Below are 24962 nucleotides of genomic sequence, written 5' to 3' on the forward strand. Positions count from 1 at the left end.
ACCAAGGGATTCCTAGGAGGACATCACACCCTTCCAAAGGCATGATATAAAAGTCCTCGTGCCCTAAATACCCCTGACAATGCAAACTAAGTTGCCAATGACAGGTGTAATGGCAACATCCCGTCCCGGTGCCACTAGAACTGCCTCCGCCTGTGGCCTTAGCCTATTGAGCGTAATTCCAAGTCGAGCTGCCAATGAAGTTGGCCTTGACTCCTCCATCAAAAAAAATGAGGGCTTCGTGATTTCACTTTGCCCCATGCGTGACAAAGTTTTGTGCTTTCGTTCATTTGATTCGGGTCGGTCCCCACGCAATGTGGTACCAGTCCCGCTTTCATCTTTCCTTTTTTGCGCTCGGCTGTTGCTCTGTAACTTTCTGGCTTATCTTTTGGTGGTCCTTTGGTTCATGATTCTCTGAGTGTTTGTATCTTTAATCCTTCCTCTCGGCTCGGTCCCATAAGTTGTGAGTCCCATAAGTATTAATCTTTTAATTCCTTCTTCTTTTCTAGGTTTTAGGCCCCTTGGCCGAATCTGCAAAACAATCAAGTTAGCCCTAGACCCAAAGGTCACCCAAATGTCCTAGTGCCACACAAATGATCATAGATGCAACACCACATTTGTTCACGGCACAATGGATTTTGGCTTTGACCAAGAGCTTGGCACGGATCATCTCTCTAGAGAGAGTGAATTTGTGACTGGCCAACGGACGTATACGCCAAATGACCTCGCTGCAAAAACCCTAACCCTAAAACCCGTCACAGAAACTGTTAACACTTGCACTTTAGAAAGAGGAGTGGTGGACTCACTCCCAAATGTATTGGCCATTGAGTCAGGCACCCCTTTCAGTACTTTCATATTAATAAGTCACATAGCTCAATTGCCGGGGAGTCACTTTGCAACCATGCAACAATGCTTTGATCTCTTAGAGTGGGCTCACAAGGTTCGTACTTGAAGGCATCACGGCCCAAAAGCAACATCGCTAATAACAAAGCGTCTCGAAAGCAATATTGCTAAAAAACTGCGCTCAAAAACTCATAAAGTAACCGTCTTGCATAATTGGGTGGTCGAAAAAACAGCCCATCCATATTGCACATCAATCCACAAAACGCGGCTCGTTTTGTGGATGCCATGTGAGCAACCGGTATGGTCACTCTCTCTCTCGGTCTGGTAGCAGAGCACTTTATCCATGCTAGAGATATGCTTGCAGAGCCTCTTGCTATGATGTTTAATAGAGCCATGTATGAGGGTTTCCCTAAGACTTGGAGTATGTCCACTATTGTGCCTATCTTCAAGTTGGGAGATCCTATGCTTCCCGAGAATTACCGAACCATCATGGTTGGTCACACTCTGGCTAGGCTATATGCATCAACTCTTGAGCATGAGCTGCGTGGATGGCAGAGAGAGAGGGCATACGGGCAGTAGGATAGGCAAGGTTCAGGAGAGGTTTCTCCACTCTTGACCAGATTTTGACACTTAGAGCCATTATTGAGGAGGGTAGACACCATGGCAGGAGGATATATTGTAGCTTTGTGGATTTCCGCAAAGCCTTTGATACAGTGCCACGAGCCAGACTCATACGCAGATTGCAGGACATGCGGGTGCCCACAGAGCTGATATGGGGGATCTTAGCTTTATACAGGACAGTGGTAGGACAAGTATGCACTACTCAGGGCATGTTCGACATGGTTCACTCCACCATTGGGGTGAAGCAGGTTTGTCCCCTATCTTCGACTCTCTTTGGGATATATGTAGATGAGTTTTCAGGTTATGTACACACAGGGTGATAGAGGTGCCCAGCTTGCAGGGACATGGATTCCGTTGCTATTATATGCTGATGATATTGTGCTGATCTTCGATTCTCCAAAGGGGATGCAGCGTCATTTGGATGCATTGCATGGATTGGCACGGGATAGTGGATTGTCTGTGAACCTTGGTAAGACCAAGGTAATGGTGTTTAACACCATGGCGCAGTGGGTAAGAAGGTTCGCCCCCACTTTTACATATGGTCGAGAGACTGTGGAGTATGCAGATACATACACTTATCTTGGGGCGGTTTTCAGTGGTCCAGTATTTTCCTTGAGGCGTGCAGTAGACAGCGATTGACTAGAGACTATGCAGCATTGGGGAGACTTGAGAGGATATGTTCGTAGGTTCAGTTCCAGGAACCTCGGACAAAGCTTTGGCTCTTTGACACTTTGGTCACTTCGGCCATGCTGTACGGAGTGGAGATATGGGGCCCCTTAGTTGATCACCATAGAGAGCTGGCAGTACTGATGGATGGAGATGTATGGAGAAGCCCTTGGTGTCTATGATTTCTCGGATGATTATGACCAAGGCCTCAGTACCACATGACATTGTTAGGGCGGAGCTCGCTGCTCCTCCATTGGTAGTGGAGGCACTCACTCCAGCAATTTCATTTATGCATAGGACTTGGGCTCTCCCTAGAGACAGATATGCTCGATAAGCACTAGAGTCTTCGCGACAGCTGGCATTGCAGGTATGCAGAGATGGCATCTTGGTTTCAATTACATGGCTTTAGTATGGATCGGCTACCCTCATTTCAGTACTCTCTGGATGCACCCTCCATCTCCCTCACTAGGGCAGAGATTACCAGGCTCATCAGACAGGAGTTGATTAACTGGATACGAAGAGGACATGGATACAACCTACACATGAGCTAGGTACGAAGATGACTTTCTATAGAGAGCATCTTGTCCAACTCACGGAGGATGGTTTGGTGATTAGACCAGGATACATGGACACTCATCTATCCCACGGGATACGATGTGCTATTGGTCAGATATCAGATACGCACATCCTCACATCAATTAGAGATTGAGACATGCAGATTTAGAGGAGTACCTACTGAGTCCAGGATTTGTCAGGTTTGCCAGATAGAGCCAGAGACAGAGCTACATTACATATGTCACTGCCCAATATACTATGAGATACGAGGCCGCTTTCACTGTCTATTTAGAGAGGGTTTTGGGCCACTTTCTAGAGTCATGAGATACCAGGATCAGTGATGCCTTGGATTATACTTACTGGAGATTCGCAAACACAGAGAGGACCTCTTGAAGAGGGGCACAATGAGAGAGATCCAACAACAGCGGAAGATTACAGATTTCTTTTAGTCATAGACAGAGGAGTTCGAGCAGCCCCAACAGCATAACAACACCAGAGGCATATTGCTTGATTGGGCGATAGAGTTGGGGCGGTCGTGTCGCCCACAGATGAGGGGGCCCTCTTGACATCGACACAGATTGCGATAGAGGATGCATACGATACTGGCGCGACATAGGAGCCGTCCCGACAGAGTGCCTACCTTGGAGGACATTGAATCTCTATAGCCTTTTGGATACTGATGTCTATGTATATGAAGCCTCGACTGTCAGAGAGCTCCATTGTATCAGCTCATCCCCCCCTTTGTATTCCCCTTGTATCAACTTTCACCCCACCCCTACCCACTATTTTCTTTCCAGTTCTTTGTACTTTTTGTACCCAGACCTAGTATTAGATTCACCACATGTAACCTTTTGGTCTCATAGGTCTTTTTGGTATGCTTTTGGTTTCATAGGTCATTTTGGCCTTTTGAAGACGTTAACATTACATTTCATTTCATTTCATTTCTCTCTCTCTCTCTCTCTCTCTCTCTCTCTCTCTCTCTCTCTCTCTCTCTCTCTCTCTCTCTCTCTCTCTCTCTCTCATATTCAGGTCAGCTCTAGCCAATTCTACTACGCTAGAATGTCAAGAGCACCGATTTGGAATGAGAAAACTGATTGTCCCTCGGAAATTTTCGAGCCAACTTGAGTTGTTTTGCTGATATATTATCGCGAACGATTACTCTTCTTTCAAGAAGGGGGGATGTCACAAACTGCTGACGTGTGAAGCCATTGAAGACCCGGCGGGTTGGGGTTTTTCAGATCCAACCCTAGCTGACCTACAGATCTTGGCTGAGGGGCCTAAACCCTAAGAGAAGAAGGAACAGAAGAAGCAACAGCACAAAGAAGTTTTACCAACTTATGAAGTCTTGCTGAGTGGCCTAATCTTTAAAGAAGAGTTCCCGCCAACTATTGGATCCCGTTCGATGGGGCCCAAGTGACTAGGAATAAAATAACGCAGGACCTACATCCAGAGGTTTGCGTAACAAACTGATGACGTGGCATGATTGTACGACAGTCCTCGGTTTCGCGCTGACAGGCCGTACTGACTACTCCCGGATGTGCTTACAATGCCATGTGGCACCTTGTGTGGATTTCCGTGAGCAGCACTGGCTGATTTTGGCAGAATTGGTGCTGAGCTTTTTGAGGCCAGATGCTTTTAAAGTTAGTGCCTTTCATGTACTGCTTTTAGAGAGAGCCCAAGGGCCTTTAAATACAAGTTTTGGGCTTCTTCTCTTGCACTCTACCGCATGTAGGTGCAGAGCAGAGCCACAGGTGATGTAATGATTGGAAGCAATATAAAGAAATACCGAAAGGTGCGTGAGGGTTTGGGGCTAGTGCTCTCTTGGGATGGAACTCTGCCACTCCGTCTCATGTCGTGCATCTCTTTCAGTTTTCAGTTTTATTTGATAAGCGCTTAAAGTTTGTTTAGTCTGTTCTTTTCCATTGGCACATGGTGCCTTCCCCATCTCTCCCTGTAAAGCTGTTCATAAATGCCCCTACATTAAGGCGAAATGACCCATTACAATTCTAGGCTACAATCTTTAGTGTGGCCCTATATATATATATATATATATATATATATATATATATATATATATATATATATATATATACATACATACATACATACACACACATACATAGAGAGAGAGAGAGAGAGAGAGAGAGAGAGAGAGAGAGAGAGAGAGAGAGAGAGAGAGAGAGAGAGAGAGAGAGAGAGAGAGAGAGAGAGAGAGAGAGAGAGAGAGAGAGAGAGAGAGAGAGAGAGAGAGAGTATATATATATATATATATACATACATACATACACACACATACAGAGAGAGAGAGAGAGAGAGAGAGAGAGAGAGAGAGAGAGAGAGAGAGAGAGAGAGAGAGAGAGAGAGAGAGAGAGAGAGAGAGAGAGTATATATATATATATATATACATACATACATACACACACATACAGAGAGAGAGAGAGAGAGAGAGAGAGAGAGAGAGAGAGAGAGAGAGAGAGAGAGAGAGAGAGAGAGAGAGAGAGAGAGAGAGAGAGAGAGAGAGAGAGAGAGAGAGAGAGAGAGAAATGAAATGTTATATTAATGTCTTCAAAAGGCCATAGTGACCTATGAGACCAGAAAGTTACAAGGTGGTGGATCTGATACAAAGTCAGAGTAATGAAATAACCTAATAACAGTACAAAACAAAGATATATACTATGGGATCCTAGATTGGTCGATGTGAGCTAAGCAAAAAACTAAGCAAAAATGGGCGGCTTGTTGGGATAGCTGAATCACAAAAAATCTAGCATCGGTCGTTGGCGAATCTCATCAATTTCCTCCATGGTTAGTAGTCTGACTGGGCGTCGTGCATGCTTGGCCAACGTGCTCCGAATCTTTTGACGTAGCCTCCGTCAGTGCTGTGTAGTCCTTCGCAGTCGTGGGCGCCTGGATTTCCCCAGTTCAATCGCTCGGTCGATCAGTGTGCCTCTGGTGTGAGACGAGGGGGAGCTTTGCTGTGGGAGTGGCTCTTGCGGCTGTCCCATGTCTGCTCTGAAGAAGTCTGTGATCCGTCTTTGAGACTGGCTAGCCTCGCCATTCATCAGGCTCTCTCTGTGTCTGTGCAGCTTGAGCAAGAACAAACCTAGGCATCTCTGATCTTCATATCCCATTACTCTTGAGAGTGGTCCAAAACCCTCTCTGAACAAGCAATGGAAGCGGCCTCGTATCTCGTAGTAGATGGGGCAGCGGCATGTATAATGCAGCTCTGTCTCAGGTTCCATGTCACACAAGGGGCATGTCCTGGCCTCTGCTGGTACTCTGCTGTATCTCCCAGTTTCAATCCGCAGTTGGTGAGACGATGTGCATAATTGGCCAATAGCACATCGTATCCCATGAGACAAGTGGGTATCCATGTATCTTGGTCTCGTCACAAAACCATCTTCTGTAAGCTGGAGAAGGTGGTCTCTGTAGAAAGCCATCTTTGTGCACAATTCTTGTGCTGGTTGTATCCATGTCCTCCTGGTGTCTAGCTGGGTCAGGTCTTGGCGGATGAGCTTGGTGATCTCCGACCGTGTAAGAATGAGAGATGGTGTATCCAATGAGTACTGGAATGGTGGCAGCCTGCCTATGCTGAACCCATGCGCCTGAAACCATGATGTCATCTCCCCATACCAGCATGTTGTATCTCCTTGTATGGCTAACTATCGAGAGGACTCAAGTGCTATGCGAGCATATCTGTCTCTGGGAAGTTCCCATGTGCGGTTTATGAAGGAGCCTGATCTGGTGAGCGCCTCCACCACTAGTGGGGGGGCCGCTAGCTCTGCTTGGATAATGGCCCGTGGTACTGATGCCTTGGCTCTAATGAGCTGCGAGATCATAGAGACGAGAGGTTTCTCCATGTTCCCTTATCCGTCTGTGCGACCCGGCCTCCCGTGGTGATCTAAAGAAGGTCCTCATATCTCAGCCCCATAGAGCAATGCTGAAGCCACCAAGGTGTCAAAGAGCCAGAGCTTCGTCCAGGGCTCCTGAAACCGAACCTGCGAACACATCCTCTCCAATCTACCCTGCTCCTGCGTGGGCTCTAGTCAGTCTGGTCTCTGCTGCTCTTCTGAGTGAGAATGTAGGTCCGCTAAAAACCACTCCAAGGTAAGTGTAAGCGTCTGTGTACTCCACAGTCTCCTGGCCGCATGTGAATGTAGGTGCTGACCTCGTGATTCACTGTGGGGTGGTATTAAACACCATAACCTTGGTTTTACCAAGGTTGACAGACAAACCACTTTCGTGGGCAAACGTATGCAGAGTATCCAGTTGACGTTGCATTCCCTTTGGGGATTCGGAGATTAACACAATTATCATCAGCATATAACAAAAGTGGAATCCATGTCCCTTCCAGCTGTGCACCTTTATTCCCATCGTTGTCAATGTTGTAAGGATTCTAGGTACTAATCCTTAATTAAGTACTTAAACTCATGATTAAGACTTAAGAAACTGAAACTGAACTTAGAACAAAACTTAGAAGACTCTGTGTTTGATTGATTGATGACTTGTTGAAAACTGAGTACAATAGGCTCCTTATATAGGAGACGAAGAGACATAAATGAAAAGACACGTCTCTTGGTAAAGAGACATGACTTTAGACGTAAAGACACATCCTTTCCGCGAAGAGCTGCAACCATTGGGCGAAGAGTCGCACCCGTAGAGCGAAGGGGTGTGACCAATCATCGAAGGAGTGTGGCTTTTGGTGAAGAGGCACGTCTCTTGGGCGAAGGGGTGTGACCATCCAAGCGCAGGGGTCCTCCTTGGCATGGCACTTCGCGTATTTGCAACTAGGAGTAGATGTATTGCTGTTAACATAGCCACAATTGTGACATTCCCTCCCTCTTTAAATAAAACCCAGGGTAGTTGTAGAAACTCCGGGAGAAGGAAATGTATTGTTGTTGCGCTTCTGCATCCAAAGCTCTTTCTGCTAAGTCCCACGTCATGGCACTATTATTGACCATGACTATTTTGCCAAACTGAAAACTGATCATATCTGCAACTTGATAAGTGTCTTTGTCAAAGTCTTTTCTAACTTCAAGCTTTGTCCAAGAAAAGATTGAATCCGTATTTGCTTCGAGTGAAATTATTGATAAACTGGCTTGAGTGATGACCACTGGTTGGAAATCTGTAAGGTACTCCATTGGTTTGTCTGGAACAGTAAAATCCTCCCGAAGGGATGTCGTAGACTGGACAGAGTAGTGTTCGAAGATAGATCCATCTGTAAAGGTTTATCACTGGAACAGTTGTGTCCAAAGATTCATTTTGAGCGACTAAAGTCGTGTTGCAAGAGTCTGTATCTGCTTTATCCTTTGCACCGCTGAAGGTAAGGACTGTAGTCTTCAAGTTTGAAGAATTATCATGCACCATAACATCTGGTATCTGTTTAGAGACAAAGACTTTATTCTGCAAGGGCAGTGACGAGGCGAATTTTCCTGCCTGAATCACGGCCAAAGAAGGGTTTATATGCTTGTCCGTTGTCACACAAGAATCGAAATCTTTTGAATCTTCAGCTTTCTCAGCGGGTATTAAGGCTTCCAATTGAGAAGGGGGAGGTCGAGGGAGTTGTTGCCTCTTAGACCTCTGAAGGATCCTCTTGCACAAGGAAAGGATCAGTAAATCTTCAACTTTACCACCATTAGATAAGAAAGACTTAAATGTAGGGCATGGCTCGCGAGGGGGAACTTGTCCAGCGTCGCAGTGTTCATGACCGAGTACTTGACTAGGGTCGGATATATGTGCCACTAAGTAAGCCCATCTTGATATTGCTGATGATCTGTTGGAAGCTTCATATTGCTGCTTTTGTTGCTGATGATTCCAATAAGACGTTGATTGCTTAGAATTGTAGCATTTCCAAGAATATTCATGCTGAGTCTTTTCTTGCTCGCACGAAGGTACTTTGTGTCTAGTTGTCTTTGAGAAACCATGCTCTGGGTGAGAAAATTTGAGTTCCGAAGGCTTTTGTTTGAGTGGTTCTTCCTGGTCGACCACTGAAGCGTCGGAAGAAGATGCATGTATTGTCCGAGAAGCTGTTGGGTGACTCTGAGAAGAGGTTTGTATTTGCATCAGATCCAAGCGAGTGTGAATTGATGCGAGGCTTGATGAAATTGCTGTCATCTGCTTTTTGAAAATTGCTATCGGGTTCTCGGGTAAAATATTATCGTCGCCATCTTGTGATTCGGCCATGCCGACCGTTCAATGAAAGTAACTGTTTCTCCGAAATAAGCTTAAGAACTGATACTTCGGGAGCGGAAACTGCGTTTGGAACGGGTTTCAGCTTTTGAGTCGGGGAATCCGCAATTATGATCGCGTCATGTACATGAGCGGGATTTTCCGGCAAGAGTTCTTCAGGAACCTCGTCTATGTACGAGAAATACGGAAAAGACTAGGTGTGATCGTCTGCCATGGTTCTGGTTTGTACTTGGTGAGGAGAGAGACCAGGGGCAACGCTGGAGGGAAGAGAGGGGCAATGTTCAAATTTGGTAAATTTGGGGCAGCGTGGTGCAATCTGGTGATGCTCTCTAGCATGTACTTTTATTATTACGTAAGTTGAATTTGTTTAAGAGGGGCACTTAAAAGGGTGTTTCACATTGTTGATAATTTAGGGTAGGCCACTTAGTATTTTAATATGTTAAGTTCTCCAACTTAGAAGGGCTGCTGCTAGCGTAAAACAAAGACCCAGCGTAGAATTTCAGCCAAGCGTAAAATCTCAGCCAGCGCATGTGTTTCAGCCAGCGTTTTAGCATGGCAGCGTTTCAGCGTTTCAACATGAAAGAGGGTGCGCCAAGGGGTGCCTGGAGAAGGGGTGTGCGCAAGAAGGAAAGGCACGAGTACCACCTTCTTAGCCAAGGAAAAAGGCACAATTCAGCCCACTGATTCAGCAGTCCAGCATCAAGAGGCACATCCTTTCACATGAAGGAGTGTGAATGCGAGGAGGTACTTGTCTGCCAAGGCCATGTCCTTTCACAGGAAAGTGTGCGAACACACAGGCGCGAAGAGGTGTAATCCGACGAAGGGGTGCGAGCTTTTCGGGTACGCCGCACACACACACATAGCTCTTCTGTCTTTTATTTTATGTAATTGGAACATATAAATTCATGTTACCTCATACCATCAACGAAGAAGTTGAATTCCATCTTTCTTCTGCTTCCATGCAACTCCGGGAAGGGGGGGAGAGGGTAGTGGCAAGGGTGAGAGGCTCACAACCTTCGGGTCCCGGGAATTTTTTTTTGCTCTGATACCATTGTAAGGATTCTAGGTACTAATCCTTAATTAAGTACTCAAACTCATGATTAGGACTTCAGAAACTGAAACTGAACTTAGAACAAAACTTAGAAGACTCTGTGTTTGATTGATTGATGACTTGTTGAAAACTGAGTACACTAGGCTCCTTATATAGGAGACGAAGAGACATAAATGAAAAGACACGTCTCTTGGTAAAGAGACATGACTTTAGACGTAAAGACACATCCTTTCGGCGAAGAGCTACAACCATTGGGCGAAGAGTCGCACCCGTAGAGCGAAGGGGTGTGACCAATCGTCGAAGGAGTGTGGCTTTTGGCGAAGAGGCACGTCTCTTGGGCGAAGGGGTGTGACCATCCAAGCACAGGGGTCCTCCTTGGCATGGCACTTCGCGTATTTGCAACTAGGAGTAGATGTATTGCTGTTAACATAGTCACAATCGTGACAAATGTAGTCAGAAACCTCATCCACATACATACCGAAAAGAGTAGGAGAGAGCGGGCAGCCCTGCTTCACCCCAATAGTGGAGTGAACCGGTGTAGAAAGTCCCTCCGGGGTGCGTACATGCCCTACTACTGATCTGTACAATGCCATGATCCCCCAAATGAGCTCTGTGGGTACTCCCATTTCTTGTAATCTGCGCATCAATCTAGCTCTGGGTACTGTGTCAAAAGCTTTGCGGAAGTCCACAAAGCTACAATAGATCCGTCTCCCATGAGATCTGCCTTCCTCGATGATGGCCCTGAGTGTCAAGATATGGTCCAGAGTAGAGAAGCCTCTCGTGAACCTTGCCTGCCCAGTTGCACGCATTCCTTCCCTCTCTGCCCATCTACTCAGCTGCTGCTCAAGAATGGATGCATACAACCGTGCCAGTGTGTGCCCAATCATAATAGTGCGATAATTCCCAGGCTCCATGGGGTCTCCTGCCTTGAAGATAGGTACGATCGTAGATAGGCTCCAAGTGTCCGGTAGGCCCTCACACATGGCACTGTTAAACATAACTGCTAGAAGATCTGCTAGTAGGTCTTTGGCATGCATGAAATGCTCAGCGACTTAGCCATCATGATCATATGCTCTCCCAGTCCTCATCCTGTCAATGGCTTTCTTCACCATCTCAGTGGTGAAAAAAGCACATGTGTGTGGGCATGGGTCGGGGGGGTTGGGGAGGGGCGGCTGTCTAGGTACTGTGTACAAGGATGATGCGTACTGACCCCAGGTCTCTGTGGAGGAAATAGCAGGGGGGGGGGGGACTGCTCATGAAAGAGCTGCCACGCCTCACGCGAGTCTTGACTCAAGAATAGCTGATATAGATCTTGCTCGAGTCGAGCCAAAAAAGCTCTCTTCTTCCGCCGTACCAGGCGTTAGAAGTCAATCTGTGACTGTCTGTGAGTGACATCCCCCAAAAGCACCTCCCTCTGAAGTTTGGCTCTAGTCTGGCGGCACTCCTCATCGTACCAGCTGTTCTGAGGCATGCTTCCTGATCGGCGGCTCTGCTCAGGCTGGGTGTGTGGGTATGCTTCTGCTGCTGCATGTAATGTCCGTGTCAGTATAGTAGTTAGCTCCTCCAGAGGTCGCCCCAGGTCCTCAGTGCATAGGCGTCTATAGATCCCGTCCATGTATACAAAATCCGTCTCCCGTGTGAATGTGTAGCGAGTAGGGGCTGCTACCCGTGGCCTGTGTGCTACACTGAACTAGAAAGAGATGGTCATCGACACCAGAGCATGATCTACTGCTACCCCGACTGGTCTGGGCCCAACTGTGAGATCCTGGATACTAGAGATGTGATTCGGCTGTGCCATGACATAGTCCACTGTGCTGGCTCCATGCCTGTGTGGGAAGCATGTAAAACCTCCCGCAGCAGGAAATCTGTGTAGGCCGTTCAAGATGGCCAATCCATGTGCAGTGCCCATGTCTATCAGATGTCGCCCATATTCAGTATATTCCACATCGTGTGATAGTCTGGACAGGCCCGTCTCCCTGACATCTAGCTCTCTTAGCATCTCCTCTGAAGTATCATAAAACACTGCCTGGTGATGGGCAGTCCTAGCATTGAAGTCCCCTAGTATGATAATGTCACCATCCCTAGAGAACTCCCATATGTCATCATCTAAAATAGAGAAAGGGGACTGTCCTCTTGGTGATGCATAAACTGACGTACTCGGGGGAAAGTAGCAAATTGCTAGGTAGAGATATCTGCCTGTCTCTGCTTTCAATCTCACCCACATGTACCTAGCCTGCTCATCCCTGCGGGCTATATGTATCAATGGCTGTAGATCCTCTCTAAATAATACTGCCACTCCCCCCGAGCCCCGCTCTCTGTGCTCTGAGCGTGTCTCCTGTCTGTAAGCAGTCTCCCACGTGTATCCACTGATGTGAGGCATGGATTGCCCAGGGGCCTGGTGTGTCTCAGAGTAAAAGATGATGTCTCTTCCAGTAAAGCTATCCTCAAAAGCACCTACATCAAGACGCATAGATCCATTACAGTTCCAGGCAGCCACTTTGAGTGTGGTCCCATAAGTCTCGCACCGTCATGTGGAGCGGCGCTCTAGTATTACCACTTTTCCATCTCGGTAAAAGGCAATCTTGCCTTTTCCCCTTGCCGCTCTAATCTCCGGCATTACATCCTGCATATGGGCGATCTGCGAGAGGGTGAGATCATCCCCGAGAAAGATGCCAGTCTCTTTAAGAGTTGGTCTTTTTTTCAAGAAGGACTTCTTCGCTTCCATGGAGGGAAAACGGAGGATGAGTGCTCTTTCTTTTGAGGTTTCTCTACTGCCCTCATTTTTCTTTATGTTGCCCACTCTCCATGCCCTTGTGTGTGTTGGCTCATGAACCCCCATCAAGGCTGTGAGTTCTTTTACTTCTTCGTCCACATTGCCTTTGTCTTTAAGACCGCAAATTCTCACATGTAAAGCGCGCATCTGTCTCCTTTGCTCCTCCTCTAGTGTTTGATTAATGATAGTGGGTGTGGACGTGGGCGTTATCTCCTTGCCTTTTCCTTTCTTGGCCACCTTGATCCATTTCTCGGCTTCATCCACCTTCTGTTGAGTTTTGGTAAGAACATCCACCCAAGAAGTCGTCATTTCTTTGTGTTGCTCTTCTCCCTCTTTGATGGCCCGTACTTGCTCCTTGATTGTGTTGATTTCTTCGATTACTGAGGGTTGCAGTTCGCCCTCTTCCAGTGTGTTTCTTGATCGTGCTTCGGCGAGATCTTTCTTAAGCGACTCAACCTCTGCCTCTTGAGTCGTCACTCGGTCTTCCAGCGTACTTATCTTGCTCTCTTGGGTCAGCACGCGTCCTGAGAGAGAGAGAGAGAGAGAGAGAGAGAGAGAGAGAGAGAGAGAGAGAGAGAGAGAGAGACCCTGACTATCTTCAGATTGGCTCCACTGAATGGGTGGAAGAGAATGAAAAGTTACTCTCATCAAAAGCAGTAGCCTACATAAACGTGGACACGGCAGTGTCTGGCGAGAACTTTTCTGCTTCAGCAACACCACAACTTGATAATCTCTTAAAAAGAATAGCAGGAAAGGTACACCAGTTTCTTGAGGAGTATAGTGGTTTCATTGTCGGGGTTGTCAGGGCTTGCTCTAACACAACCTAGTGGCACCAATAAGACTTGTACCTTGCACTTTTTCTACATGGATGACCACAGATGGAAAATTGTTACAGATAAAAGATCCTGTTGGGTTAAGCGGGACTGTTTTTGACTCTTGGGTCAAGGCAAAGGAGGCAACATTCTTGGTATGCTGCTTATCGTTTGGTTTTCCTTTAGTTAGTCTGTTTGGTGACTGTAGGTGATTACTTATTCACAGGATTTATGAGTCAATAAATTGTACCCTTCTGCTCAGATTGAGCGTTTAGGAGGGACAGGTTCAGATTATGCTCCATTCTTGCAGCATGTTGGTGTTTCTGCCATAGATTTTACTTATGGAGGAGGTGAGTACTTTTGTAATGCTCTTTCAGCTTTCAAATGGAAGTCCTTTTCCAGTTTTATCGACACAACTCATTCCTAAAAAGTGTTGCTAATCGTAGGACCTGCATAAATTGTGATTATTTCAATCTGCGGTTTTTTCCTCAAGGTTTGAGTTTGCTTGAGGCATGGTTTATAGTCCTGGAAGTCTGTCGCAGTTCAACTAATGCAAAGAGATTTCTGTTTTGTGAAATGAGTACCTCTCTGTTTTTGTATTTTGAATGTGTTCTCTCCTCTTGGTTACAGGTTATCCTGTTTATCATTCAACTTATGATAACTATAATTGGATGCTGAACTTTGGAGATCCGCTCTTTCATCGGCATGTGGCAAGTCAGTCAATTGCATGTGGTCACTTGAGAAATTATGATGAGCATAATATTATTTGGTTTTCCTTGAAAAAAAATAATTTATCGGGGTATCGCAAACGTTGTAATATTATGTTTTGTCCTACACTTAGAAGTTTACCTGGCTTGTAGAAACAAAAAGGTTTTGTTGTTCTGTCCATTTTACATAGAAAGGGATTTTGAGCTAGATACGTAAGTCAAATACCTAGCACAGGATATTGTGGTTTCGCTACATCGCCGGAGGCGGACATTTTTGACAGATTTTTTGTGTAGGATTCTCACAGCCAGAGAGCTTCATTAACACTTCCTGATAGTATCTTTACCCCTTGATGTATCCTGTGAACTGTTTGGGATTTTCCCCCATGATCTCATTGTATATCTTTTCAGGGTTTTCCCCATATCTCTTGTTTATGGTGTTAGGTATATGGGAACCTACCCTATGCTAGCATCCTAAGCTTGACCTAATCTATGAGGTCACCATCACATGACACAGTTGATGCTTCCATTGTGCATTGCATCTTGGTTTTATAAGCCCTTAGTTGTACATTCGCAATGTTGCAGTTATTGCAATTCTAGTCATTGAGTCTTTTTTCATATATATATATATATATATATATATATATATATATATATATATATATATATATATATATATATATATATATATATATATATATATATATATATATATATATATATATATATATAGCCCCACTTTTTGCTCAAAAAAAGGAAGTGTGGTGGTACAATTGATACTGGTAGGGAATTTTGTGGATGATTGGCAGTTAGATTGCATAATAGTAGGAGGGGTTTTCAAGTAGGAATAACACTCCCAGGAACCAATTCAAGGGAGAGGTGTGAAGGGGTAATGTCGTCTGTGGTAGAGGTTTGATGAAGAACCAGCAGGGTTATCTGATGTAGAATAGTACTCAAGACGTTTAGTACCATTCATGGTCTTCTTTGAAAAGAGTGATACTGTATGCTTGCAAAGAAAGTTAAAAAGCTCATTGTAGTGCTTGCATTTGACCAAACGCCATTGTCATCTCAGTTGTAGAGATTTGGGGCTTGATCGCATTGGAACTGGCCGAAGAGGAGATACTTCCTTTTGATTATGGGGCCTATGCGACAGAGCTTCAGGTGCTTGCAAACTACTGGTCTTTGTGGAATACTTTACAGCCTGCTGATTATGCAAACACATAATGAATCAAGGGTTACTTCTTTTTGAAGGTCTACGCGGAGAGTATTCATCATCAGCTTGAAACTTGCAATTGTTCTCAAGCAGTAACCGTCAAACCGCTTTTCTCAGCAATTTCTGACATGCACAGTGCAGCAGGTTTCATTCATCATGAGATAAAGGTATTGCCCCTTGTAACAATGTTCTCACTATCAGGTTCAATTTTCTGAGTAAGCTTTTTGATTTCTTTTATGGTGGTGCCAGTCGCTTAGGGATTCTACATCTTCAAGAGAGGGAGTGATCTGGCAGCGAATCATCAATGATCGCCTTGTCCTAGCTGAGCGCGCTTTTGTAGATGCCAGGGGCTTGGCCAGGGGAGATTTGTACAAGCATCTGGTAAGTTGTCAAGTTGCCACACTTGGCTGGTAGGCATGTTTTGTTTACACTGACTTTCGAGAGAGAGGTAGGGACTATGCAGAGCTTTTTAGAGCCCGTGTACTGTGGACATTGAAATAACAAGCATGTGCTCTTTCTATTTCTCTGAGATGTCCTCTCTCTCTCTCTCTCTCTCTCTCTCTCTCTCTCTCTCTCTCTCTCTCTCTCTCTCTCTCTCGGGCGATAGAGTTGGGGTGGTCCTGTCGCCCACGGATGAGGGGGCCCTCTCAACATCGATGCAGATTGCAATAGAGGATCCGTACCATACTGGCGGGACATAGGAGCCGTCCCGGATACTGATGTATATGTATATGATGCCTCGACTGTCAGAGAGCTCCATCGTATGAGCTCACCCTTTGTATTTCCCTTTGTATCAGCTTTCACCCCACCCCTACCCACCATTTTCTTTTCAGTTCTTTGTACTTTTTGTACCCACACCTGGTATCAGATTCACCACATGTAACCTTTTGGTCTCATAGGTCATTTTGGCCTTTGAAGATGTTAATATTACATTTCATTTCATTTTTATCTCTCTCTCTCACTCTCTGGACAATCTCCTTACTCTGTACTTGATGATGATATTTGGGAGTTCTCCAGGGATGGAGACATCATACTATTGGGGGATTTCAATGCCCGTACAGGCAGTTCACAGACGGTTTTCTATGACACCTCAGAGGAGATGCTCAAAGAACTAGAGCCAGAGGAGATGGGGCTTGAGAGATGCTCACACGACAGAGAGCATACAGAGTATGGGAGATACCTCAGGGAGATGACGACTACTCACAGTTTAGCCATACTGAATGGCTTACCGACCTTCCCATCATCTACAGGTTTTACTTGTTTTCCACACAGACATGGAGCCAGTACTGTAGACTATGTTCTGACACATCCGAGCTTTATCTCTCACATTCAGGATTTTACAGTGGGGCCCAAGCCTGTTGGAATAGCAGTAGATCATGCACTTTTGACACTATCAGTCTCCTTTGAGTACAATACATCTCAGGCCTCACGGGGTGGTAGACATCCACGCTATACTTTTACACCAGAGACTGACTCAGTCTATGCAGAAGAGATACGTAGACTTTTATGCACATCAGAGCCAGTATACACAGTGGAGGAGATCACATCTATGCTGACGGTGACATCGCATGGGGCAGCGATAGAGGCATACCCACACACTCAGTCTGGTCAGAGACGTCGTTCTAGGCACATGCCTCAGAACAGCTGGTATGATGAGGAGTGTGCTCAGATCCAACGAGAGCTTGCATTGGGAGTGATCACCTATAGACAGTCTCGTATTGCTACACGACGACTAGTACGACGGAAGAAGCGAGCTTTCTTGGTCCAGATGGAGCAGGATTTATATCAGCTCTTCCTTGGTAGAGATTCAGGAGAGGTGTGGCGTCTATTCCATGAGCAGTCTCCCCCACCAGTGATTACTTCTACGAAGATATGGGGGCAAGTATGCAGCATCTACCAGACCATGCCCGGCTACGAGCACCTTCTTTACCACTGAGATGGTAAAGGAGGCCATTGACAGGATGAAGACCAGACGGGCACGGGATCATGAGGGTTTGGTAGCAGAGCACATTATACATGCTGGGGACTTGTTGGCAGAGATGCTTGCACGGTTGTTCAACCGTGTCATGTGCGAGGGCTTTCTTGAGTCTTGGAGATTGTCTACTATTGTACCTATCTTCAAGACAGGAGACCCCACAGTGCCGGGGAATTACCGTACTATCATGGTAGGACACACATTGGCACAGTTGTATGCATCCATCCTTGAGCATAGGCTGAGCAGTTGGGCAGAGATTATCCATGCATACGGGCACTTCGACAGGTTGGTTTTAGGAGGGGTTTCTCCACATTGGATCATGTCTTTACACTCAGAGCTATCACTGAGGAGGGTCGAGCACATGGCAGACGGATATATTGCAGCTTTGTGGACTTCAGCAAAGCTTTTGACACAGTACCGAGGGCCAGATTGATGCACCGACTTATGGAATTGGGGGTACCCGCAGAACTGATATGGGGGATTATGGCATTGTACAATTCAGTTATGGGTCATGTACACACACCAGAGGGGATATCTGACATAGTTCACTCCACTATCGGAGTGAAACAGGGATGCCCATTGTCCTCTACTTTATTTGGTATGTATGTTGATGACGTCTCTGATTATATTGACAGAGGAGGAGATAGAGATGCTCAGCTTGCAGGGATATGGATCCCTCTTTTATTGTATGCTGACAATATTGTGTTGATATCAGACTCACTAGAGGGTATGCAGAGACATTTGGATGCATTGCATAGTTTTGCAGGGGATAGTGGATTGTCTGTCAACCTTGGTAAAACCAAGGTCATGGTATTTAATACCACACCACAGTGGGTCAGGAGATCAGCACCTACATTCACATATGGTCAAGATAGTATGGAGTACACTGATGCATACACATATCTTGGGGTGGTCTTTAGTGGACCGAGGTTCACACTAAAAGTGGCAGCAGACACTAGATTGACTCGTGCCTATGTAGCCCTAGGCGGTTTAGAGAGGATTTGTTCGCAGGTTCAGTTCTAGGAACCTCGAACAAAGCTCTGGCTCTTCGACACTTTGGTCGCTTCAGTTATGCACTACGGGGTTCAGGTTTGGGGACCATCTATTGGCAATGCTAGATGGAGTAATATGGAGAGGCCCTTGGTATCTATGATTTCCAGGCTGATCAGAGCCAAGACCTCAGTCCCACATGACATCATACGAGCGGAGCTGGCTACCCCACCTATGGAGATTGAGGCACTTACCAGATCAGTATCATTTGTACACAGCTTGTGGGACACCACCAGGGATAGATATGCTAGGCCTGCTCTTGAGTCATCCAGACAGCTGGCATTACAAGGAGATACATCATGTTGGTATGCCCTTTCCAATATTCTCTTGATGCACCATCTTTGGCTCTTACACGGATGGAGATTACTAGACTCATTCGGCATGATCTTATCCAGCTTGATACGAGGAGGACATGGATAGAGCCATCACGGGAGTTGGGAACAAAGAGGGATTTCTATAGAGAGCATCTTCTCCAACTCACAACGGACGGCTTTGTCACACGGCCCAGCTACATGGACACACATCTATCTCATGGGTTACGATGTGCCATAGGTCAGATACGCACATCTTCACACCAGCTTGGGATTGAGATAGGTAGATTCAGAGGCATACCAGCGGACATGAGGATATGCCATGCAGAGCCAGAGACAGAGTTTTACTTCATATGTCACTGCACAGTCTACTATGAGATTCGGGGACGCTTTCATTGTTTATTCAGAGATGGTTTTGACTCGTTAGATAGAGTCATGAGATATCAGGATCAGAGATGTCTCGGATTATTTCTACTTGAGATACAGAGACATAGAGACTCTCTATTGAGAGGACATAGACAGAGACAATCCCAGAGACGCATTTCAGATTTCTTCAGTCCGAGTACCACAGAGGCAAAGGGGCCACCACCACCCTAGAGCTCGATTCCCACCCATACACACACCAGTGGTACTCTCATTGACCGAGCTTTAGAGTTGAAGAGATCGAGACGACCACGACTGAGGAGGGGAGCCACGCAGCACCGACGTAGATTGCGGTAGAGGATCCACAAGATTCTAGCGTGACACCCAGAGTGTCGATCAGGATAGGCTTCATGTTACTACTATATTGTATCATGGTGACACTTATCCCCACTTTGTACCTTTGTGGCATTATACCATTGCTCAGCTTACCAGCCACCCATAGGAGTCGGTAGCACTCCTATCTCAGTTTCCAGTTTGTAGTTTTCTTTGTTTGTACCCAGACTTGGTAATAGACTCACCATTGTAATCAGTTTGGTATGATAGGTCATTTTGGCCTTTTGTAGACGTTAATATATCATATCCTTTCATCTCTCTCTCTCTCTCTCTCTCTCTCTCTCTCTCTCTCTCTCTCTCTCTCTCTCTCTCTCTCGTGGATGTGCGCGCCCGCCCACATCCACACGCACACACCCATGCACGCGCGCGCGCATGTGTGTAACAAGAGGAAACTGGAATAATTTTTCTATCACCCAAGTGTGGTAGATTGGTTATCCTTGTTCCCTCTGCAGTATTAGGTCTTTGAGGTCTCTTGGGATTGTTCCTACGATGTTAAAATTTCTCCTCTCCTCCTCCTTGTCCTCTCTCTCTCTCTCTCTCTCTCACACACACACACACACACACACATTGAAAGGTAGTGCCATCGTCTGCCTGCAAATGCCTTGTTTTAAGTGCTTGTCGGGTTTTTAAATTGTTGGTCATGTTGCATGTAGGTGTTTGGACCGACAACGAACGACGACTATGCATCTTCTTCTTATCCTGCTATTCAGGATGCACTTTTTGCAGCAAAAGAGGATGCTCAGAATTCCTCTAGATGGGCACTTGTCCAGCATGAAATATGGAGGGCAGCTAGAACAGCCACACATGCAGCTTTAACCTTGCGAGGAGAGTTAACATAATATGTGTGTGTGTGTGTGTGTGTGTGTGAGAGAGAGAGAGAGAGAGAGAGAGAGAGAGAGAGTGTGAGACAATGTTGTAGATGAATAGACAACGTTGTCTTTAAGGTCTCTCGGGATAGTTTCCTGCGATGTTAAAATTCTCTTGTTCTTCTCTCTCTAATAATTAAGTATGGTAGATTGATTACCTCCTGTATAACAGGTTTTTAGTAGGTCCCTTGTGGTTGTTTCCTACGATGCTAAAATATTTCTATTTCCTCATTTTCTTTTGAAAGTCTTCACGGTCCTTGTTTCATAATCAAACAAACTTTAGAACTTGGTGAGAAAGGGCTTGCTCGCATGCTTGTGTGTGTGTGTGTATGAGAGAGAGAGAGAGAGAGAGAGAGAGAGAGAGAGAGAGAGAGATTATTATCTCCCTCGGAGGACAAATATGACCTACGGGAAAGATACATGTGATGTAGTATGTATGGGGTTGATAAGTGAATCTCGATGCTCCAAATTTGTAGTGGTAAGAGTTGCAATGGAGAGCCCACATGGTGGTTGGGAGAGGAAAGTGTGTAGGTCTATAAATCATGATTGAAAATGTCAGGGAAGCAAGTTCGGATGTGAGCCAAAGCTGAGCACTCTACTAGTGGTATTTAGACTCTCGAACTAGCAGTGAGCATAATGTGCAAAGTTGATTTGACTCTTCTCCATTGCCTAGTACCATGTCTTGCATCGAAGGGAGTGGGAGCTAAGTTGAATGACTGTGATAGTGTATATTGCGAACAAGGGGATAGGCTCAATCATATAAGGGAAAGTATGGTTTTCTCTTTCGACAAAGAACATGGTTTTATATTTGGGGGAAATATAAGTGGTGTAATGTACGAAGTGTCACCCATCAAATTACTTCCAAACCGTAATACATTGAGACATCATGTATCGAGTGTAATGCATCCTATCTCCCAATCACTTCTTCATGACTTGTAGTTGGTTGTATCTTGTGCTCGAGATAGTGTCTTTTGAACTTTTTTCCTTGCTTTCCATGCGATTGTAGAAAGTCAATGTGGGGGCTTTGGCACATCTTTATCATGCATTTCGTAACCCTTTCATGCCTCTAACCTTAATTGGAAGAGATTCAGTCTAGAGAAGCAGCAACAACTATGGTGTTTGTGTCTTAACTTGGAGAAAGTTTGTAAGAAGACTCTTTTGGACACTCTCAAACTCTTTCCAAGTAGACTTTGAGTTGTTCTTGTTCTACACTTCAACTCCATAAGAAGACTAGATGTCACTAATGTGTCGAAAAAGTACTTCTTAAGAACCTAACATTTGTCATTTTTTGCATTATACACGTTCTTAAATGTATTGTACACTCTCTTCTTTGCTTTCAAACGATACATTGTATGTACATGTCATTTGTGATTGGTGGAAATCTCAATACCAAGGTACTTAAAGCTCTCAACAACTTTTAAGTGTTTGATTGTTGTACATAATGCATGGCTTTTTCTTATGGTTGGTTTTCACAAGCATAATCTTTGTTTTGGATTCATTCACAATCAGCTCACTATGTAAACAAAAGTTCTCAAGGACAACCATAAGCTTTTGTGCTTCTTTTGAAGTATGTGTTAGAAGTACTACATCATTTGTATATAACAAAAGCATGATTATCGCATTGCAAATAGAAGTCTCTTCTATTCTTCTTTTCGCATAAAGTTGAGTATCATTTGTTCCAATTGATCGATGCATAGACCAAAGAGAGTTGGTGATTACGAACATCCTTGTTTAACTCCAGTAGTGCTTGCAAGACTTTCTGAGACTCCTCTTTCCATGCTAAATTGACATATCAGCTTCTCATAGATTCAAGAAACCACAAGCATGAACTCTTTTGGCACTTGGAGTTCTTTCGTTTATCTCCACAAATTATCATGTGGAATTATATCAAAGGCTTTCTTCAAGTCCACAAAGCAACATTGCAATCGTTTGCCTTTCAACCAACTTTTCTTCATGAGAACATGAAGAGTTACAAGATGGTAAATGAAGCCATGGCGTCGATGGAGATTTGCTTGTTCTCTTGCACATTTCCATTCTTCTCAGTCCAATCACTCAACTTTATTTTCATTATGCACCCAAGCAACTTTTCCATGAGAGACTTGACCCAATTAGTGCTCTGATCACAAGGCATACCATGTTGAAGTGTGAAGTTAAACATATGACACGTTCAATCATGAGTAAAATCTTTTGTCCTTAATCATTTTTGGCTTGATACCTTGAATATCTCCTTATCTGTGAATGACTAACTTTTTAGCTTTAAATTGCAAGTATCTATGAAGCTTTGAAAGTGGCATTAAACATGTGAATGAATAAAACCTTTGTGTGTATATTTGGAAGGTTACTTTATGATTTTTATTATATGCCAAGATCCCTTTATGAAACATCATGTTTCTCTTAATGTCCATGCCCATTAATCTATGCAAGGAAATGGTAGCCAAATGTTGTCCTCCACCCAAATTGACGATAGGGTATTAAGTGTGGGGTCCTAGAGTGGTTTTGCCCTAGGTTGGGTATAAAAATTTGCTCTCACTATTGCTTACAATCCGGAAGGGATTGATAAATCTGAAAGTGGGCATTCTCCTATCATTAAAGTTTTGGTTAAGGCTTGTAAAGGTAAATTGGAGAGTAATTTCCTTCATGCCCAATCATAATATATGAGTTGCCAAAAGCATGAAGCGAAAACCACATCCTATTTGATGCATGGTAACGTTACACAAGCTTCCAAAAGCATGAAGCATAATCCATGTTCTATACACATAAATATTGTAAGAATGGGCCTCATGAATGTAACTAAGCAATTGTGTTTGCAATAATGAATTGTAACACTAACAAGCATGATAATATAGAATACACACATATGTATAGGGGGGAGAGAGAGAGAGAGAGAGAGAGAGAGAGAGAGAGAGAGAGAGAGAGAGTTGTGATTCCTACTAGTGGATTCATGCAAGCAATGACTCAACGTAAGTTTATATCATAGATATTGCGCACGTGTGCGTGCACGCACACACACACACACACACACACACACACACACCTACACACACACACACCCAAAACTTTGTGCACAAAAGAAAGAGATCTACAACTTCACAAGTGATAAACGGGTTCTTTTAAAGCTTATTGCGTGTAATGGATTATTGGTATAAGTGACATTGTGAATATGACATTATGAAGTTATTGTATTGTTCTACTCCCAAGTGCACCTCAAGCATATTCTAATAGGTTCCAAAGCATGGTCTCTCTGAGAGCTTGATAAAAGTTGTCTAGGAGATTTGAATTGTGAGGGAGGAATGTTGAAATTGTAGCCTTGTTATTTTGAACTCTTAAAAAAGAAACCCTAGTACTATTGTCAATTGGTTTGCATGTGATTTTATTGTTTGCTTTGATAAGTTTCCTACCTTCTCACCAAGAAATGCGGTGTCCATGTCTATGCCTTGGACTATGACCAATGTTATACACCCTTTTTGATCTCTATGTGTGCATCAGGATTACCCTTGCAATTGTTAAATGGTAAATGAATGTGAGGAGAAAGAAATGTATGTAGCCAAAGGCTCCAGTTTGATGTGAGGGCCTCTATAGGCCAATAGAGATGTCCTTATCCTAAATTGTTGCTTTGTGGATTTTCATGCATCACATAGAGTAGGACTGATGTTCTAAGTGAGATAACATGCGATATTTTCTATAGTTAGCTTAGTCTTTTGTATTTCCTATATTGGACATGTGGATCATATGAAAAATGGTGTAATTTTTCTGTCTCATAGTCTTTAAGGCCTTTTGAAAGTGTAAATTAACATTTCATGTCATCTCTCTCTCTCTCTCTCTCTCTCTCTCTCTCTCTCTCTCTCTCCCCCCCCCCCCCCCCCCCCCACACACACACACACACACACACACACACACACACAAAGCTACTCATGATCCTAGTAGCTGGCCTGAAAAGAGTTGTTGGTATTTAGCAGGGATAATACTTTTTGCCTGAAGAAGGCTAGTTGTTAACATTCTGATGATTATTGGGTAAATACATGCTTTGTTGGGAAAGCATTAGCCTTCTTTTTTTTTCGTTTCAAGCATTGCAATTAGCTATAATAGAAAGATATGTTTTGGCATGTTTTTTTTGGAATTCAATTATTGCCATTTGCATCAAAAGGGGTGTAGGTCTTTTGATGAGTCATAATAACATTTTCTATAAATTAAATTCAATTTAGTTGATTACAAAACAAACTCTATCATTTAAGATAATTCTTGGTAAAATTATCTTTAAGTAGGACAAGGAAAACAATTGAGAGGTCCTTGACACTTGTAATACGTATTCAAAGCTAACAAATCCGTTGTCTTATTTATACAGATGCAAGTGAGAATGCTATCTTTGATTAAAGTGGTTAAGCTTAGCTATTGTCTGGTTTTAAAGACTTATATCTTAATTTGGATTGATTGTCTACAAGACTATTTGAATGATTCTTGATCTTGACCATATTGTACAAAAATGAATCTAATACTGAGTTATTTTTGTGTAATCCATCCTCCATTTCTCTAAACCCAGTTGTCTCTTGAACGAAAATTTCTTTTCGTATAAGTATTAGTAACAA

The 24962-nt window shown here is 44.3% G+C and overlaps 1 protein-coding gene across 1 annotated transcript in view; it reads left to right on the top strand.

The window, feature by feature from the left end:
• LOC147424730 (putative glutamate carboxypeptidase LAMP1) overlaps positions 1-20536 on the top strand; it is a 40829-nt gene extending 20293 nt beyond the window's left edge. Inside the window, exons 5-12 of the mRNA XM_086500767.1 lie at positions 13295-13447; positions 13588-13659; positions 13767-13854; positions 14135-14218; positions 15281-15369; positions 15460-15588; positions 15671-15802; positions 20167-20536. Of these exons, the coding sequence (XP_086356893.1) occupies positions 13295-13447; positions 13588-13659; positions 13767-13854; positions 14135-14218; positions 15281-15369; positions 15460-15588; positions 15671-15802; positions 20167-20352 (933 nt within the window). The 3' untranslated portion in view covers positions 20353-20536. The remainder of the gene's footprint in view (positions 1-13294; positions 13448-13587; positions 13660-13766; positions 13855-14134; positions 14219-15280; positions 15370-15459; positions 15589-15670; positions 15803-20166) is intronic.
• Positions 20537-24962: the final 4426 nt, after the last annotated feature.

The sequence above is a fragment of the Adiantum capillus-veneris genome, chromosome 25, assembly GCF_014529385.1.
Source record: "Adiantum capillus-veneris isolate H3 chromosome 25, ASM1452938v2, whole genome shotgun sequence".
Taxonomy (NCBI): Eukaryota; Viridiplantae; Streptophyta; class Polypodiopsida; order Polypodiales; family Pteridaceae; genus Adiantum; species Adiantum capillus-veneris.